This window comes from Megascapheus bottae, chromosome 16 (assembly GCF_031878675.1).
Source record: "Megascapheus bottae isolate mThoBot1 chromosome 16, mThoBot2.hap1, whole genome shotgun sequence".
Taxonomy (NCBI): Eukaryota; Metazoa; Chordata; class Mammalia; order Rodentia; family Geomyidae; genus Megascapheus; species Megascapheus bottae.
The window spans coordinates 2522919-2541377 of NC_143524.1; the positions used below are offsets into that span (position 1 = coordinate 2522919).

Below are 18459 nucleotides of genomic sequence, written 5' to 3' on the forward strand. Positions count from 1 at the left end.
TGCACAGTAATACACAATTCCTACCACCAGCCAGAGTTCTACTACTACAGCTACTTCACAGTGACGACGACGACTGCACCTCAGAACACAGGGCAGGACGGCACCGAGAAACGGGCCTGGTGCCCTCCGTCTCGTCCACAGGGCCCTGCACAGCCTGGGCAGCCTCCACCTCTCACAGCAGCCCCAGTCCCACGGGAGAGAGCGGCTGAATCCTAGCAAGAGTGCTCCAATCCTAGCAGACAATGCTCATTACCTCCTCTGAAGAAGCACAGCGGGAGCAGCCGCGCAGTGAGGCGTGAGGCTCCATCGGTAATGCTTTCTCTGGGTATTCCTCAGTTGGTGAGGAAGGGAGGGAGAGGAAGGCAGCATACAATGGGTCTAATGGTTGGCCACACTGGGGTGGAGGACATGTGGAAGCGACACGTGGAAGCAAGTGTTGAGTACACATAGCAGGGAGCTCAGCTGTCCCACTCACTCACGGCTTACAGAGCTCGTCTACAGTGACAGCAGTCATATAGCTCTGAGGTCACCCGGGACAGACAGGGTCTGGGGAGACTTTGGCTGAAGAAAGGTGGTACCGAGAGAGCCAATTAAGCTTCCTCAGAGCAGAAACAAGGAGGTTCTAACTCTAGCATCTCCTGCACCACCCTCTCTTTAAAAAATAAAATTAAAGGCCGGGAGTTTGGCCTAGTGGTAGAGTGCTTGCCTAGCATGCATGAAGACCCAGGTTCGATTCCTCGGTACCACATACATAGAAAAAAGCCGGAAGTGGTGCTGAGGCTCAAGTGGTAGAGCTCTAGCCTTGAGAAAAGTCCAAGGACAGTGCTCAGGCCCTGAGCTCAAGCCCAGGACTGGCAAAAAAATAAAAATTAAATTAAATTAAATTAAAGCTGGGTGCAGTGGCTCACGCCTGTAATCCTAACTACTCAGGAGGCTGAGATGTGAGAATCAAGGTTCAAAGCCAGCCTGGGCCAAAGGTCCTGGGACTCTTATCTCCAGAAATTGGGAAGTGGGATTTGGCTCAAGGGTAGGGCAGTAGCGTTGAGCTGAAGAGCTCAAGGACAGTACCCAGGCTGAGTTCAAGCCCCATGACCCACAAAATTAAATTAAATTAAAATGGCAGTACTGGGATTTGATCTGCTTGTACTCATACTGCCATTGTAAAAAATGGTACTGCACTGTATTTCATGTCTGTGATACACACGGGTGCTCACACTGAAGAGGAATAAAGTAATTCCACGCTGGCCCCGGCTTAACTCACTGGTGGACACTGCTGGCTGACCTGGTAGAGGAAAACCAGATTTTCCAGCTACTCTCTTCTTTGTTGAAAACAAACAAGAGGTGGTACAATAAACTAACTGCACTGGAGAAATACAAGAAAGAGAAACAGGCGGCTGTTTCAACAAGTGCCTGGCCAAGGAGGAGCTGCTGGGATGATCTGTACTTTCCTCAGATGCCCTGAGCATTCCCAGTGCCACAGCCACACAGCCTGAGCCTCCACTAGCCCAGCTGCCCGGCGTGGAACTCAGCCAGGCAGCTCTGGGAACTGAAGAGTTGGAGCCAAAAGACCCAAACAGATACATCGAGAAGCGGCTGGATTTCTGAGAATTCCCCTACTCAGATCTTGAAATCAACATGCTACTAAGAAGGTAAAACAAAACACCAGCACAAAGACAGAGGAAACGATGCTTTGGGGTTTTTCTTAGACTTTTCCACCAGCAGGTATTAGAAGTAAAGTCGTAAGGAGTATCAGGTACGCAATCTCAAAAGCTGTCCAAGCCAGAACTTTGTGTAAAAGGTCATATCACACACAAAGTGACTTTAAGTAATTAAAAGTCATTACCATAGTTCCCTACAAGAAATGTTCAAAATTGTCCATGAGCCGCACTGCAATCGTATTCATTGCTTGACTAGTGCGTTCAAAACATTAACCCTGTAAGTACATTAAGACTAAACATGTCCAGAAATGCAAGTGGCACGTTTTCCGTGCTTTCTGTTGCTCACACACAGAGTGAAGAATAGAGTATAGAAAGACTCCAACCTGAGCCCAGCTTCCCTCCTCATCTTCCTGACGGTACGTGGTTAGGAATGCAAGAGAACACAACTATTAGTATTGGTGAGCAATGGTGATATCAGTGATTAGCTGTGCAGAAAACAGGGTCAAGCATTTGAGTGTGACAGCATCATGCAAAATCATGCAACCCAACAATCCCGTATTCATGCAAGGTGCAGACTTTCCATGCCCAGCGACCCATGAAAGGAGAAAGCAGGGGAGACACAATTACAACCGAGGGCTACACTGAAGTTCTTCAAAAGAGAAATTAAATCCATCCTAAGTGATTAAGTCAACTGATTTTAAGTTACTATCAAAACCTGGAACACATACAAATAGTACTTCACATGTTTAGCCAATAACCAAAAGGGAATGCTTAACTCCAAATGTAAAGAAACACAGTAGGGCAAGCGGCCGTGGAGCACAAGCACCAGGGAGTGCGAGCGAGTTCCGGGGAGTAACTAACCGTGTGTGGCGTGGCTGCGAGCGTTTCCATCTCCTCGTGAGTTAACCAGACATTTCCTGTGGTCTAAGGTGACCCCCGTCCACCAGCCACATCCAAGGCCAGGGAAGCGTGACAAAGAGGAGAGGGGCACACACATAAGCCACAGGCACAGAGAGGGAGCCCAGAAGCCAAGTCCACCCTTCACAGGAACCCACGCCCAGCCCCTGGACAACAGCACACCTGTGATCACTGCCATCCACACACATCACCTGGCTTACCTGGGCAGTGAAGCCAACGGAAGAGAGGAAAACACATCCTATGCGTCTCTATATGTTTTGCATCGTTTTCCACCAGTTAACAGTCCTTCCTTAACAGAGAGACTTACAACTCTCACTGGCGGGAGGGGGAGCCTGCCCGGTATGCACCACCAAAGAAAACACCAAACCCCAAAAAGCAGCCTCCCCCCAGAAGATGAACGAGGGGGCACACAGCTCTGGCCCCAGGGCTGCTTTTGTCAGGGTGAGGACCCTAGCTAGCAAGAGCCCACAAGGCAGCAGCCATGGCCACCTAACTGCCACTGCAGTGGGAGCTGTGGCCACCCAGTGCCCGGTGCCACTCGAGGGAGTTCCTGAATGAGGACCTGCCTATGAATTCTGAAGGTCACCCCAAAGTAAACAATGTGTTCTCAGGTTTTGGTTGTTGTTCGTTCATTTGTTTGCCAGCCCTGGGGCTTGAACTCAGGGCCTGGGCACTATGCTTGGCACATTTTGCTCAAGGCTAGTGCTCTGTTACTTGAGCCACAGCACCATTTCCAGCTTTTTCTGTGTATGTGGTACTGAGGAATTGAACCCAGGGCTTCAGCACAGTAGGCAAGCATTCTATCACTAGGCAACACTAGGCCCATGCACCCAGGTTTGAAAGCATTCTCTAGAAAAAGGTCTCTCAACCAGAGGCAGAAAAGGGATATTAACTAAGAAGCATTTTATTCATAACCTAAGTACAACTACATTATTATTATGGAATCTATTTTAAAATACTATTTAAAATAAAAGGCCCAGCCTGGCCTCAAACTCTCCACCTGAGGGATTATAGATATGAGCCACTCTGTCCAGCTCTCCCCTCTAGCTGTCACAGGAAACACTTCTGCATGGGAAGAGAGAATGAGAACGCTCCGAGGCACAGAGAACAGCCTTTCGGTTGTCACTAGCAGCACTTCATGGGAGCCACCAAGGTCTGGAGGAGCTAGGGCACTTCAAGAGGCCAAACAGCTGACCCCTCCAATCCTACATCAACGTCACCTGACATCATCAGATGAGTCTACCCACCCCACTTTTATTGTTGGTACTGGGGCTTAAACTCAGGGCTTAGAGCACTCCCTGAACTTCTCTACTTAAGACAACATGCTATTGGTTAACTGGAGATAAAACTCTCTTGGATTTGTCTGCGTGGCTGGTTCTAAACACTGATCCTTACATCTCAGTCTCCCCAGCAGCTAGGATTAAAGACCTGAGCAGTTACACCCAGCTCTTTCTTTCTCCTTTTAATAAACCCTGTGCTGAGAACTGAATTTCAATAGTGATAGAGCAGATCCGCTGCCAGGCCACAATCCCTTAAAAAAACTTTTTTCCATAGAAATTTTAAATGTGATACATGGTACAAAATACATTATTAACTAATAAATATACAGTGTGGTATGTTTAAAGGTTAATTTCTGTGTCAAACAGAATGGTTAAGCTGGGAATGTGGCTTAGTGGTAGAGTGCCTGCCTAGCACGCATGACGCCCCGGGTTTGATTTCTCAGTATGTATCACATACACAGAAAAAGCCAGAAGTGGCACTGTGGCTTACATGGTGGAGCAGTAGCCTTGAGCAAAAAGGTCAGGGACAATCCCCGGGCCCAGAGTTCACGCCCCAGGACTAGCAAAAATATTAGCAAACAAACAAAACAAAACGGTAGCGTAGTCTGAGGGATTAATTAAACTAGTCAGGCAGCTACAGCTGCATAGCTTAAGAAACGTATGCAGTGGTAGTACATACACTCGTGATAGACAAAGGAGATTTATGCCAACCCCTAGGGAGCAAAGTCAGTGACAATGCAAGTATATTTTGGGAAAGGTTCAGATTTTTTTCTTTATTACAGAGGTCATGTGCAGAGGGATGACAACTGCATGAGTCAGCTAATGAGCACATTTCCTCTCGTGCAGTGTCTTCCTTCCCTTGCTCTCTCCCAGCCCCTCCCTCTGGTCTCCTTCCACGAGTTGTACAATTAGCTTTCATCAGGGCACAATCCTACTTTTATGAAGTAGAAAAAAATCAGCCTAGGGCCGGGAGTTTAGCCTAGTGGTAAAGTGTTTGCCTAGCATGCACGAATACCTGTGTTCGATTCCTCGGTACCACATACACAGAAAAAAGCCGGAAGTGGTGCTGAAACTCAAGTGGTAGAGCTCTAGCCTTGAGAAAGTTCAAGGACAGTGCTCAGGCACAGGACTAGCAAATAAATAAATTAATTAATTAAATAAATTTCTTTTTTAAATTAAAAAAAAAAAATCAGCCTATAGTAGCAGGCAGATTCAGCCATCAGGGAAGGAGCATTAGGGGCCCTGGCCCTGAGGCGGGTGGTGATGGTGCATGCCTATAATCCCAGCTACTCAGGAGGTCACAGTTTGAAGCCAGCCTGGGCAGTAAAGCCCATGAGATGCTTATCTCCAATTACTCACCAAAGAGCTGGAAGTAGAGCTTTGGCTCAAGTGTAGAGTGCTAGCCTTGAGCAAAAGAACTTAGGGACAGCGCCCAAGCTTTTGAGTTCAATCTTCAGGACCAGCACATATCAAAAAAGGCCCCACCATTTACACTCTAAAACTTGATTAGCCAATATTCTTATATTACAGTGCAAATACTAATTATGAATTATAAAATGAGCAGAAAAATGTTAAAATACTAAGTATATACATAAAATACTAATTTATAATGTTTTCCTTCCTTGGTCAAACCATGATCCTCAGATCTCAGCCTCCTGAGTAGCTAGTGTGAGCCTATAACTAACTAACTAACTCTTTAGGAGGTGTTTTTGGCCAAGAATGTTGCCCAAGCTGGGCTCAAATGCACTGTGTAGTCCAGGGTGGCCTTGAATGCTTCATCTCCCCATCTCAGCATCCCAAGAGGCTGCCCCCACATTATAGGCTACATCACCACATTCGGCTCTAGCTAAACTTCACAAAATCTTATTTTGGATGTATTGGAGGGGCAGAATGGATGGCCTTGTATAGGCTTGGTAAGCATTCACCCACTGAGCTACATTCTCAGCCTAAGGCATTTTATAAAGTTAAGTGTACTAAACTTGAAAACTGACTTTTTAAACTAGAATTGCCCTGGGCGTGACTCTGAAGACATAGGAAGTAATGCAAGGTGCTGCTTCCTTGTCCCCAGGATAAACCACCAGTGCACTTACCGTCCTGGATGTGGGCGGGGCAGAGGGACTGGTCAGCGACATGATCTCCTGGATAGCCAGCCGAAGCTTCAGCCTGTGCAAAGGGTTGCTGATGCCAATCTCCCGCTGGATCTCTGTGTCAGACAGAGCTGACATGATGGCTCCACTTTTAACATTTGCCCGACAAGCCGCCACGTACCAGGCGGGCATCCCAACCCAGAGCTAGACGTAGGAACAAGGAAACCAGGATGTCAGGCACACAGTGCAAAGGCTCACAAACATGCTCCCAAAATATAGTGTATCAAAGGGAAGTACCTCTAGCCACACAACCACTGTGGGCCCGTCCCACTGAGCAAAAGGTAAGCCTTGTCTTCGGGCTTCCTCCAGCAACTCGTGCCTATGATGAGATGCATTCAAAAGAATCACTGTTAAGATGAGAGTCCAAGCGAGTTCACGGATGGATTCACTTCGAGCATTTTCAACAGTGTAACAATGCCAGTCGCTGGTGGCTCCCACATTGTTATCCTAGCTACTCAAGAAGCTAGGATTGAGTTCTGCCAGGTGAGGTGGCTCACGCCTGTCATCCTAGCTGCCAGGATGCTGAGATCTGAGGATCATGGTTCAAAGCCAGCCCAGGCATTAAAGAAGGTAAGACTCTTATTTCCAATTAAATCACCAGAAAATGGGAAGTGGCGATGTGGCTCCAGGGATAGGATGGTAGCCTATCCCTGAAGAACTCAGGGGCAGTACCCAGGCCTGGAGTTCAAGCCCCATGACCCAAACCCCTGTAGCCCCCCAAAAAAGTTGAGATCTAAGGATTGTGGTTAGAAGCCAGCTGTGTCTCAAATGGTGAAGATCTTGGCCAGTATCAAGTTCAAGTTTCAGGATCCCCTACATAACATTTATAACTTCTGTTTTCTTCTAATATTATCATGGGTCTTGAACTCTGGGCCTTGGTGCTGTCCCTGGAGCTCTTCAGCTCAAGGCTTGTGCTCTAACCACCCCCCCCCGCCCCCCACCCTTGAGCCACAGCACCACTTCTGGTTTTCTGGTGGTTACTTGGGGACTTCAGTGCCGGCCCGGGCTGGCTTTGAACTGCAATCCTTAGATCTCGGCCTCCAGAGTAGCTAGGAATACCAGTGCCTAGCTACAGATTCTTAATGCTGAGAACATTTTGATCTAATGCAGCAAGCATCAGCCAGCAGTTTCTAGTCAACACTATTACACAGTTATATAAACTCCTAGGTCATCCTGTGCTCTAACCACAGGCTTCCTTTCTAAAGGAAGCCTGAATCCCAACAACTCCCTCAGTATAGAGGGACCAAGGGCACAAAACTGCAAGAGACCAGTCATGTGGCTACAAGTGCAAAGGAGGCCGGCCTGCCTCATATTATCACACATCCAAAACACTCTACAGGGTTCAGTGGCAAACCCCAGTCATGGTTTTACCTGTGGGAGAGTCAGTGCATCTTACCTGTTTCTACCAGTCAGAAAATGAACAACCTGGAAAGCAGGTTAGCATTACAGCAGAGATAGCTACATTTAATTTGCCTACAGACACAACCTCATGTCAATGTGACTTTCCTTTGGTATGGGGGAATGAACCTAGGCCTTGTGCAGGGTATACATACTCTACCACTGAGCTAAATCCACAGCCCTCCCTCCCAGTCAACTCCTACAGAACCTGGCTGTCTTTGCCCTGACACCTGTTCATAGCCCCAGAATCAAGACTATGCCCTGCCCTCACCTGCTCCAGACAAGGGGCTAGATGCCCTTGATAGAAGGGTTAGAGAACACACTGGGCGTCTAGGAAAAGAGGGACACAGGGAGCATGGAGCCTCTGATGTTACCAGACTAGAAGGATGGTCTGGGGAGCTCAGTGTAGGCCCGAGCCTGGTATGACTGAGAGCACCCATAGCAGGCTGCCCTCAGAGGGCACAAGCTCCAGGCCACAGAGAGGCAGAAGGAGCACTGTGCTAACGCAGTGCAGGGAGCTCAATCGCAGGCACCGCCCCAGCTATGGAAGAGAAAGAAGTCTGAATTCAGGGCCCTGGCTGGAGTCATAGTAGGCACCTCAGCCCACAGCAGACCCAGTGTCTCACGACACATGGCACATGCAAGAGTACCCACTCAGGTAAGTGACAATGGTAGCACTTGAGGGACACAAACTTTTTTTTTGGTCATGGGGCTTAAACTCTGGGCCTGGGCGCTGTTCCTGAGCTATTCAGCTCAAGGCTAGCACTCTAACACTTGAGCCACAGCACCACTTCCGGTTTTCTGGTGGTTAATTGGAGTTAAGAGTCCCACAGACTTTTGTCTCTAGGCTGGCTTTGAACAGTGATCCTCAGCTCTCAAGCCTCCTGAGCAGCTAGGATTACAGACATGAGCTACTGGCGCCTGGCCACAAGCTTTCATTCTTAAGTCAATAATGCCCTTGGCTGGGGAAAGATCCTAGGTTCCAGTTTCAGCATCCAAGAAAACAACAGAAAAAAGAATACTATCCAGTGTCAAACTATTCTGTATATCTACACAATACTTTATTGAATACTTTCTCCCCTCCCCCCCTTTCTTTCTTTCTTTTTTTCTTTCTCTGTTGTACGGCTTGAACTCAGGGCCTGGGTGCTGTTCTTGAGCTCCTTCTGCTCAAGGCTAGAGCACTACCACTAAGCCACTACTCCACCTTTGGTTTTCTGATGGTTAACTAGAGGTAAGCATCTCAGAGACTTTCATGGATCCTCAAACCTCAGTCCAGGATTATAAGAATAAGCTACCAGCACGTACCTGAAATTTTTTTTTTATTCTTTTATCTCGAGAAATTTTCACTGAAATCTATTTTATTTAGTTTCACTGACAGACAAAAATGTATGCAGTAGCCAGGTAAGTCATCTTTGTACTTTAAAATATCCCCTATTTGCTTGGCATGCATTTCAGAACCTACACATATTCTCCACATGTGGCTATGAAGTACAAGACCCAACTGAGATACAGCCACAGCCACACAGCCAGGCAGATATCAGAACTTGGTGTTTCAGGAAAAACTTCCCTTTGAACCACTATATATGCACAGCCACACACCTGGTGTAAGTTCTATCGTATGATATGCTCATCTATCCAGACAGAGCTGATACTCAAGAGTACCTCCTGAAACAAAGGACCTTTGCCTTTCTGTTTTAAAAATGACTCGATTCTTTACCTACACATGTGCAGTGTATACATGTATATATTTGGGGGGAGAAGGGTGCTGAAACAGTGGAAAACAGGTGAAAATGTGCTGCACTGAGGCCCACTGGCTGCACTGGACATTGATGAAAGTAAATGAAGCAACTCATGGATGGAGATGGGAGGGAAGGAATGATACTAAACAAAAGGAAATAAATGGGGCCGGGAGTTTGGCCTAGTGGTTAAAGTGCTTGCCTAGCATGCATGAAGACCCGGGTTCGATTCCTCGGTGCCACATACATAGAAAAAAGCCGGAAGTGGTGCTGAGGCTCAAGTGGTAGAGCTCTAGCCTTGAGAAAGCGCAAGGACAGTGCTCAGGCCCTGAGCTCAAGCCCAGGACTGGCAAAAAAAAAAAACAAACAAACAAAAGGAAATAAATGTACTCATTAACTGATGTAGGTAAAGGTAACTCCGCTGTATATCACCTCTAAAACAACAATAAAGTAATAATAAATAAATAAAACAGACTATACTACTTAAAAAGAGTATCTCCTGAGAATTAGAAAATACATTCTGGAGAAATGATACATTTTTGGCAAGTTGATACTATCCTTTCTCATACAAACTTCCTGGGTCCTGTGAGGAACGAGAAAGTCAGACTGCCCCAGACTGTGCCGTGCATCACCACAGTGGTAACAAAACCCCTCTGCTAAGAGGCAGAGGCCCAGGTTCACATAAAGCTCCACAAAGCCAAGACCTAGCCAAATGTTTTTACATAAAGAGTCATCATAGCATTCAAATGAAACTTCACAGTGAAGTGCAATGTGCAAATGTCCATTTGCAGAGGAGCAGGCTAAGCACTGCAGGCACTGCAGGTTACCTGTGCAGTGGTGTGCTAGCCTGCGTGGAGGTCAAGACAGCCATTGTGAGTGCTGAGGACAAATATGAGGCCCATATCATAACTGGCAACTCTAGTGGCAGAAGAAAAAGTATTAGATACTAGGTGTGGTGGCTCAAGCCTATAATACTGTCTACTTGGGAGCAGAGATTAGGGGTCTGAAGTTAGAGGCCAGCCCAGACAGTGAAGTTGCAAGATTCCATCTCTACCAATGGCTGGGTATGCTGATACATACCTGTCATCCCAAGCTACAGTGGGGGAAGGGGGGAATAGGTGGGCACAGAGGCACACGCCTGTCATCCCAGGCAGAAAGGGAAGCACAAATAGGAAGCCCTCTCTTGAAAATAACCAATGTATAAAGAAACGGGGGACGGCTCAAGTGGTAGAGCTCTTGCCTACTAAGTATGAAGCCTTAACTTCATAATCCAGTAGTGTCAAAAGAAAAAGAGGGCAAAAAGGAAAAAGAACAGTAAGAAAAAGGAAAGAAAGACTAGCCTTTTGTGGAAGGGCTCCTGCAGCTACAGTGCAGTTCCCCAGGAAAGAAGAAGGGGCCACCACAAGATGTTTCAGTCAGGACAATCAGAAACAATCACCCTCGCACCTGGTATGAGCCTCTCAGCTTTGACTTTTGCTCTCTTTCCCTAAGATAGTCTTTACTTACTAAGCTCAACTAACTTTTGTTTTGGTTAGTCCTGGGGCTTGAACTCGGGGCCTGAGCACTGTCCCTAAGCTCTTTTGCTCAAGGCTAGTGCTCTGCCACTTTATAAAGCCATGGTGCCATTTCCAATTTTCTGGTGGATAATTGGAGATAAGAGTCTCACAGACTTTCCTAGCCAGGCTGGCTTTGAACCATGATCCTCAGATCTCAGCTTCCTGAGTAGCTAGTATTACAGGCAAGAGCCATCAGCACCCAGCCCTTCCTCTGGTTAGCCTTGAGCAGAAGCTCAGGGACAGCACCTAGGCCCTTAGTTCAAGTCCTAGGTCCAGGGAGGGAATTAAAGTTTAATATAGATGGGCTGGGAATTTGGCCTAGTGGTAGAGTGCTTGCCTAGCATGCATGAAGACCCGGGGTTCAATTCCTCGGTGCCATATACATAGAAAAAGCCAGAAATGGTGCTGTGGCTCAAGTGGAAGAGTGCTAGACTTGAGTAATAAGCTCAAGGACAGTACTCAGGCCCTGAGTTCAAGCCCCAGGACTAGTTTAAAAAAATGTTTTTAAAATAGACTACAAAATGTACAGTCTATTTGAGATAAAACACAAAAATTAGGAAATGGTACAATATAGTGAATGCATATAAACAGATCACACACGCACAGTGATAATTACTACAGGGCTTGCAATTACAAGAGTCCCTTGTTTGCATCTAGAGCTCCCATACATACATATGTGTGTGCATGAGAGAGACAGAGAGAAGGGGGAGAACATATTTAATACTCACAAAGGCCATATTCGGGCCATATGAACTACATTTGAGAAAACTTAGCATAGAGCAAGTGCTGGGAGAGCAGAACTGGCAAGGAAAGGACCAGGATGTGGATGGCTGAGGCCAGTGATTTCCCATTCTCTCTCTCAAGACAACTTCCTGTGGTCAACTGGGTCCTATGGGAGGGCTTTTAAAGCTCGTCTCTGGAAAGTATAAAGTTCAAAAGGCTGTAGTTGGGCCAGGAGCATGGCCTACGGGTAGAGTGTTTGCCTACCATGCACAAAACCCTGGGTTCAATTCCTCGGTACCACATACACAGAAAAAGCAATAAGTGGCACTGTGGCTCAAGTGGCAGAGTGCTAGCCTTGAGCAAAAAGTGTCTAAGGCTGGGCACGGTGGCTCATGCCTATAATGCTAGCTACTCAGGAGGCTGAAATTTGAGGACCAAGGTTCAAAGCCAGCCCAGACACAAAAAGACCTGAGACTCTTATCTCCAATTAACCTCTAGAAAATGGGAGTGGGGCTTGGATCAAGGGTAGGGTGGTAGCCTTGAGCTGAAGTGCTCAGGTTCAAGCCCCATGACCCACCAAAAGATTTAAAAAAAAAAAAAAAAAGTGTCCAAAGGCCCTCAGTTCAAGCCTCAGGACTAGCAAAAAAAAAAAAAAAAAAAAAAAGCTATCGTTATTCTGCATATACATATACCACATATACATAGTTAGGTGTTATGCTTAATGGAGAGACATTTCATGTATAAGCAGCAAAAACCTTAACTCTGTTGACCCTAAAACTACTTAATGAGATAGAGAGGTAATAAAAACTTACTTTTTCTGAAGTTTACGGTTCTTCTCAGCCTGACCTCCCAATTTGCTTAGACCTAAGGCATCCTGAGACGAGTTTTCTGTCTCTGAGAGAGCAGCTGTGAGGAAAGAGAAACTGAGGTAACTCCTCCAGCAGACAGGGACCAGCTCTCTGCCAGATATCTACAGTAAGTAACAACCAACCAAACACATAGAACTACAACTCCTATCTGAATTGCCCATCATTTGTAGCAAGTGAACAAAACCAACAATGGATTCACTGGTTCACATCAGCACTAACTAACGGGACAATGCATCTGGCCGATGGGTGATGGCCCAAAATCCAGGCCTGGGATGGGAGCTCGCCCCATGCTTGCCCAGGATGAGAGCCCACCCTATGCTAGCTGCAAACCAACCAACCTTGTCCTGGTGATTCTTTGCCCATTTGTCCAGGCCGGCCCTTTTCCTTCTTGCCAAACAATCGGCCAATAGAGGACTTGATGCCCTTCTTCTTTGGGGCTTTATGGAGTGAATCCTGGCTGCTGTTACTACTGCTGGGATTGCTGACGGGGCCATCCTGAGAGCCTGTTGAGCTTTGAGGAGAGAAATCAGGTCTTTGTCACTATTTCCCCCTCAAGTTTTTTTCAAAGCCTTTGATATATATCCACCCATGACGTAGGAATACAGGCACGTACCGCCACGCTCAGCAGATTGTTCAGCTTTGTATTTACTTATTTCTAAAGCAGGTTAGTATGAGGGGCTCCATGGTGACATTCCTCACATGTATACAATGCACCTCAATCTAACATACCCCTCTATTAATCTCCCTCCTTCCCCGGCCCCCTCCCACGTTCTTTCAACAATTGTGAAAGGTTTTACTGTTCTATTTTCATTCACACATCTAAAGTACTTCCACCCTATTTGCTCACATCGGCCTTTTTTGAACTACCCCTTGAGCCAGTAGCAATTCCCTACACAGCCCGTCCTTCTTTACTCATTCTCTGTTTCTATTGGTTTTGTGTGTGTTAACTGTACAAAAGAGTTTTGCCATGGTAATTCCTAAGCGCATACAGGATTAGTCAGGTCAGCCTCCGCTCCTGCTCTTTCTGGTACTGCTATGCAGCTCGGGCTGCCCTGAAGTTTGAGATTACCTAGTTTCAACCTCCCTAACTGGGATTACAGGCATGAACCACCACATTCAGCTTACTTTGCATTTTGAATACTTGTTTCTCAGACCTCCTGTGAAACCTTTCAAGTCTCTTTTACACTGGGCATGATGCTCTATAATGCAACCACCAGCATGGCTTAAAAGCAAGATTTCTTCTCAGGTGGTACTCCCTTCTGGAGCAGACCTGGATCCAACCAGCTAGACCAGGATGCCCAGGGATAGCCCTTTTCAGAGGCTCCTTATCCCATGAGAGCTGATCCCAGACACAGACATGAGGGCTGGCAGAAAGAGCACAGCCTTGGAGAGAAGACAGAGTTCCTGACCCTTTCAGCAGCTGTGTGACCCCTGGTATTGGTGTGCCCTCCCCGCAGTGCTGCCTCTTATCACAATGGTGGTGAGGGGTGGGGTGGGGGAGTGGGAAGCAGTTAACAGAGGGTTGAGATCGCATGCAGTTCTCAACCACACATAAACTGAGGTGTGGAGGGATCTGGCTATCCACAGAGGAACATGATGAAAACTTGCTATTTGTGGGACAGACTCAGCATCAGCCACAGAAAAGTTCTCAAAGCTGACGGTTTGGGGAATCTGAAGAAACAAGAACTGACTTCACTTGATGCCCTCCTGTCCAAACTCTGGCCACACAGAACCATCTACGGCTGGATGGCAGGGCAAGCCAGCAGGGGCAGCCAATCCAGGCTATCCGTCAACAGCAAATGGGTAATAACTGGGTTTTGAATCCAGGCCTTACTGACAGAGGTGATACAACTTCGTTCACACCTACAGCTTTTTTTCTTTTTTTCATTTCAGTCCTGAGGCTTGCCATCCGAGCCTGGGCATTGTCCCTGAGCTTTTGCTCTACCACTTGAACCAAGATCTGCTCCTGGTTTTTCTGTGATTAAATGGAGATGTGAGTCTCACACTTTCCTGCCCAGGCTGACATCAAACCATGATCCTACTGAGTAGCTAGAACTCTAGGAGTAACTACAGGGGCCACTGGCACTGACTTGACTATTTCTTCTTTGTCGGATGTGGGGATTGAAGCCTGGCCTGGGCACTGTCCCTGAGCTCTTCAAGTCAAGCCTAGCACTCTTACCACTTTGAGCTACAGTAACACTTCCATTTTCTAGTGGTTAGTTGGAGATAAGAGGCTGTGGCCCAGACTGGCTTTGAACCGTGATCCTCAAATCTCAACTTCAAGTAGCTAAGGTTGCAGGCATGAGCCACCAGTGCCTAGCTATTTCTTTTTCCTTAATGGCTATTCTTTTTTTGTCAGTTGTGGGGCTTGAACTCTGGGCCTAGGCTCTGTCTCTGAGCTCCTCAGCTCAAGGCTAGCACTCTACAAACTGAGCCACTGGAAACTTCCGGTTTTCCAGTGGTTAATTGGAGATAGGAGTCTCACAGACTTCCATGTCTGGGTAGCTAGGATTCCTGAGCAGCTAAGATTACAGGCGCAAGCCACCAGCGTCCCATTCTTAAGAGCTATTCTTAGGCCCAATACAAGATGGTTTCTGCACAGAATGGCAGGTCAACATACTCCATTCCTTACTTTCGCAGGTCCCTGATGTCTTCATGGCTGACCGTATGGAGTGCGCCTTTGTGCAGCCTGTCTAAGCGCAGGGACCTCGGGGAGGAGGGGGGAGAAGTTTCACATTTTATGGTTGTCTTGTCATCTCGTACCTCTTCTCTGGAAGCTGGCAACTGAGGGGTGAGATGAAAGCGAAGTTAATTAACAGTAGACTGTTAATAAAAATCACCCAGGCTTTTAATTACATTCATAAACTTCCCTGGAAACCTCCAGCTACACTTTCTGCTAGTGCAGAGAGCCTCATTTTAGTTATGCCACTGGAAGGAAAAGAGGGAGCCTGTGGCACAGAAAACAAGAGCAGTCAGTGCACTCCATGCATAGGGATGAAGAGCCAGTAGACCTGGGATGCCTGCTGCCTCCTCAGCTCAGACTACTCTCCTAGGCACATCCAAAGATAGTCATCGGAGGACAGCAGGGGCATGAGTAACACTGCCCCTAGCACCCTCAGCTACATAAGGACCAGCCCACCCTGTGATAAGGGGTCACGGCAGGCATGTCACTTAGGGCTGCTGAGAAGAAAAGAAATCACTCTGATAAATTGGCAGGACATTTTTGTCTGTGGTAAAATATAGAAATGGCCTGACCATGAGCCGGACACATATCCAATGTGTATGTGGACTGGAATCATTGGTTCACAGCTTAAACCCTTGGGTTTCATATATTTAGAACAACAATCCTGAGTTTGCCTTTAAAAAAGGACCTGGCTGGGTGCTGGTGGCTCACGCCTGTAGCTGAGACCTGAGGATCACAGTTTAAAGCCAGCACAAACATGAAAGTCCATGAAATTCTTACCTCCAATCAACAACTAGAAAACCAGAAGTGGTACTGTAGCTCAAGTGGGAGAGCGATAACCTTGAGTTGAAGAGCTCAAGGATAGTGCCCAGACCCAGAGTTCAAGCCCCACAACTGAAGGGGGGGGCGGGGAGGGATCTGGCTGACCTGGTGGTTCCTTTTACCAAGTGCCACAGCACATATGTGCCCCAGGGGAGACAGGGTAGTGGACAGATTAGCCCTGAAGGCAAGTCCAAGCACGCCTTACAGAGAAGCCTGTGCTCTTGGTTTGAAGTAGGACAAGGTTCATGAGATGCCTGAGGCAGGCACTGCACAAACACTGGTATCTGAGCAGCTAGCTTCTCCTGGAGGGCATGGTATTGGGGGCTGAACTCAGGTCTCATGTTTTGTCCCTAGGCAGGCCTGGTCTGGATCTTCCCACATAGCGGGGTTCACAGGGCGTACCAAAAAACCTGGCACAATGACCAAGACAGAGTATCACTGACTTCTTGTTTGGGATGGCCTTGAACTGTGATTTTCTAGATCTCTACTAACTTTTCTTTCTTTTTTTTTTTTTTTTTTGCCAGTCCTGGGCTTAAACTCAGGGCCTGAGCACAGTCCCTGGGCTTTCTCAAGCAAGGCTAGAGCTCTACCACTTGAGCCCACCACACCATTTCTGGCTTTTTTTCTATGTATGTGGTTCCGAGGAATCGAACTTGGGTCTTCGTGCATGCTAGGTAAGTACTCTACCACTAGGCCAAACTCCCGGTCCTCTACTAACTTTTGAAATAGACTTGTATGAAGTACACTGATTCCACTGCAGCTGAATGAGAACCAATGGATGTGACTTAGTGGACTGAGCCGACTCAGGATACACCCTAGCCAGCAGCAGGTCCTCTGCAGTGTCCCTAACCAACAGACAGGGATGTCAACGCTCAGGCCAGGTTTAGTGCTGGAGTCCCTGATGGATGAGGCTGGTGGCCCAAGGATTCTAGCTCTAGCACTCTCCCTCCCTCCCCCCACCCCACAAGACATAACACATCCAAAGACTATCCATATGAAATTTAACAGTATTCAGTTTGACGCTGGTGGCTCACAACTATAATCCTAGCTACTTTAGAGGTTGAGATCTGAGGATTGCAGCTTGAAGTCAACCTAGGCAGGAAAGTCTAAGACGCTTATCTCCAATTAACCACCAGAAAACTGGAAGTGGCACTGTAGCTCAAAGAGTAGAACAGCGAAAGAGCTCAGAGAAGCCAAGGGAGGTGGCTCATGCCTGTAATCCTAGCTACTCAGGAGGCGAAATCGAGGATCACAGTTCAAAGCCAGCCCAGACAATAAAATTGTGAGACTCTTATCTCCAATTAACCACTAGAAAACAGGAAATGGGGCTCTGGCTCAAGGGATAAGGTAGTAGCCTTGAGCTAAAGAGCTCCAGGCCCAGAATTCAAGCCTCAAGCCCCATGACTGACAAAAAAAAAGCTAGACTAGAGGGCCAGAATCAAAGTGCTAGTCTAACATGCACAAAACCTTGGGTTTGATTCCTTGTACCACAAACAGAAAAAGCTGTGGGCTGTGGCTCAGGTGGCAAAAAGTGAACAAAGACAATGCCCAGGCCCTGAGTTCAAGCCCCAGGACTGGCTTAAAAAAAATCTGGACTAGATGCCAGTCACGAGTGGGAAAGCCAAGGCAGAGGGTGAAGAGCCAGCAATTCATGTGCTGGGAGATAAGCTGAGAAGTCTGAGCTGGCCTTAGCCCCATGGCAGCACTGGCTCCTCAGTGGGCAATCTTGAAGGAGCCTTCTGGTCTGGTCCAGCCTGGCTTGCTCTGCCCTGTGCTCCAGCCATGGGGCAGGGCACAGATTATCCCAGGAGAGGAATGAAAGCAGGGAAGCCCCAAGTCTATCCAGCAGTATTAAGGACAAGAGGACAGGACAGTTCCAGCAGGTACTAGAGCACCCCACGAGCCTCCAGAACAGGCTGCTCCAAGTCTTAAGGGAGCACACGGAAAGTACTAGTGATAAGAACCACCAGATGATCATGCCTGAACGTAGTCATGCTATAAAAGCCAAAGTCTGAACCAACTACGCACCAGCTGTCCAGAGGGTGTGCCCAAGATGGGACCCCACAAAGGACAAGCCAAGCACAAAGCCTGGTACCCAGTACTTCTGCCTAGCTAGAAGGACAGGCACATGTAACCACACTAATGAGATGAGATGTCATAGCTGTCCAGGCTAACTTCAAACTGCAGTCCTCTTTATCTCAGCCTTGTGAGTAGATAGGATTTCATTAAAAAAAAAAAAAAAAAAAAAAAAAAAACTTTGAATACCATGCCTACTAAAACAATTATGTGGTGATTAGCTGCAAACCAGTGGGCAAGCGGCACTGGTCCCCACATCTGCCCAGGGCTCCACAGTCACTGAATCCAACACAGCCATCATGGGACGTGCCATGACAAATGTCAGTCATCCCCATCACATCCCCGCACAGTGCCACACCTGAGAACACGATACAACTCAGCCATTAGGGAGACAGGAAGGCATGTGAAATGACTAAGTAATTTACCTTTCTACGATGTTTCCTTAAATCACTAGGCTGATAGATGCATGCAAAGAAATGAAGAGAAATCAGATTTACCACACACTTTGGAGTTAAAAATTCAAGCATCAATACCAATATATATCAAATGGAAATGACAGGGCAGAAACAAGTGACAAAGGATTTAGAAAAATA

General features: G+C 47.1%; 1 protein-coding gene across 1 annotated transcript in view; it reads right to left on the minus strand.

The window, feature by feature from the left end:
• Ppfia1 (PPFI scaffold protein A1) overlaps positions 1–18459 on the minus strand; it is an 89208-nt gene that overhangs the window by 11203 nt on the left and 59546 nt on the right. Inside the window, exons 18-25 of the mRNA XM_090347190.1 lie at positions 18292–18321; positions 14918–15069; positions 12624–12796; positions 12229–12322; positions 6241–6322; positions 5947–6147; positions 2520–2582; positions 2042–2068 (exon numbers count right to left, since the gene is read on the minus strand). Coding sequence (XP_090203316.1) covers positions 2042–2068; positions 2520–2582; positions 5947–6147; positions 6241–6322; positions 12229–12322; positions 12624–12796; positions 14918–15069; positions 18292–18321 — 822 coding nt within the window. The remainder of the gene's footprint in view (positions 1–2041; positions 2069–2519; positions 2583–5946; positions 6148–6240; positions 6323–12228; positions 12323–12623; positions 12797–14917; positions 15070–18291; positions 18322–18459) is intronic.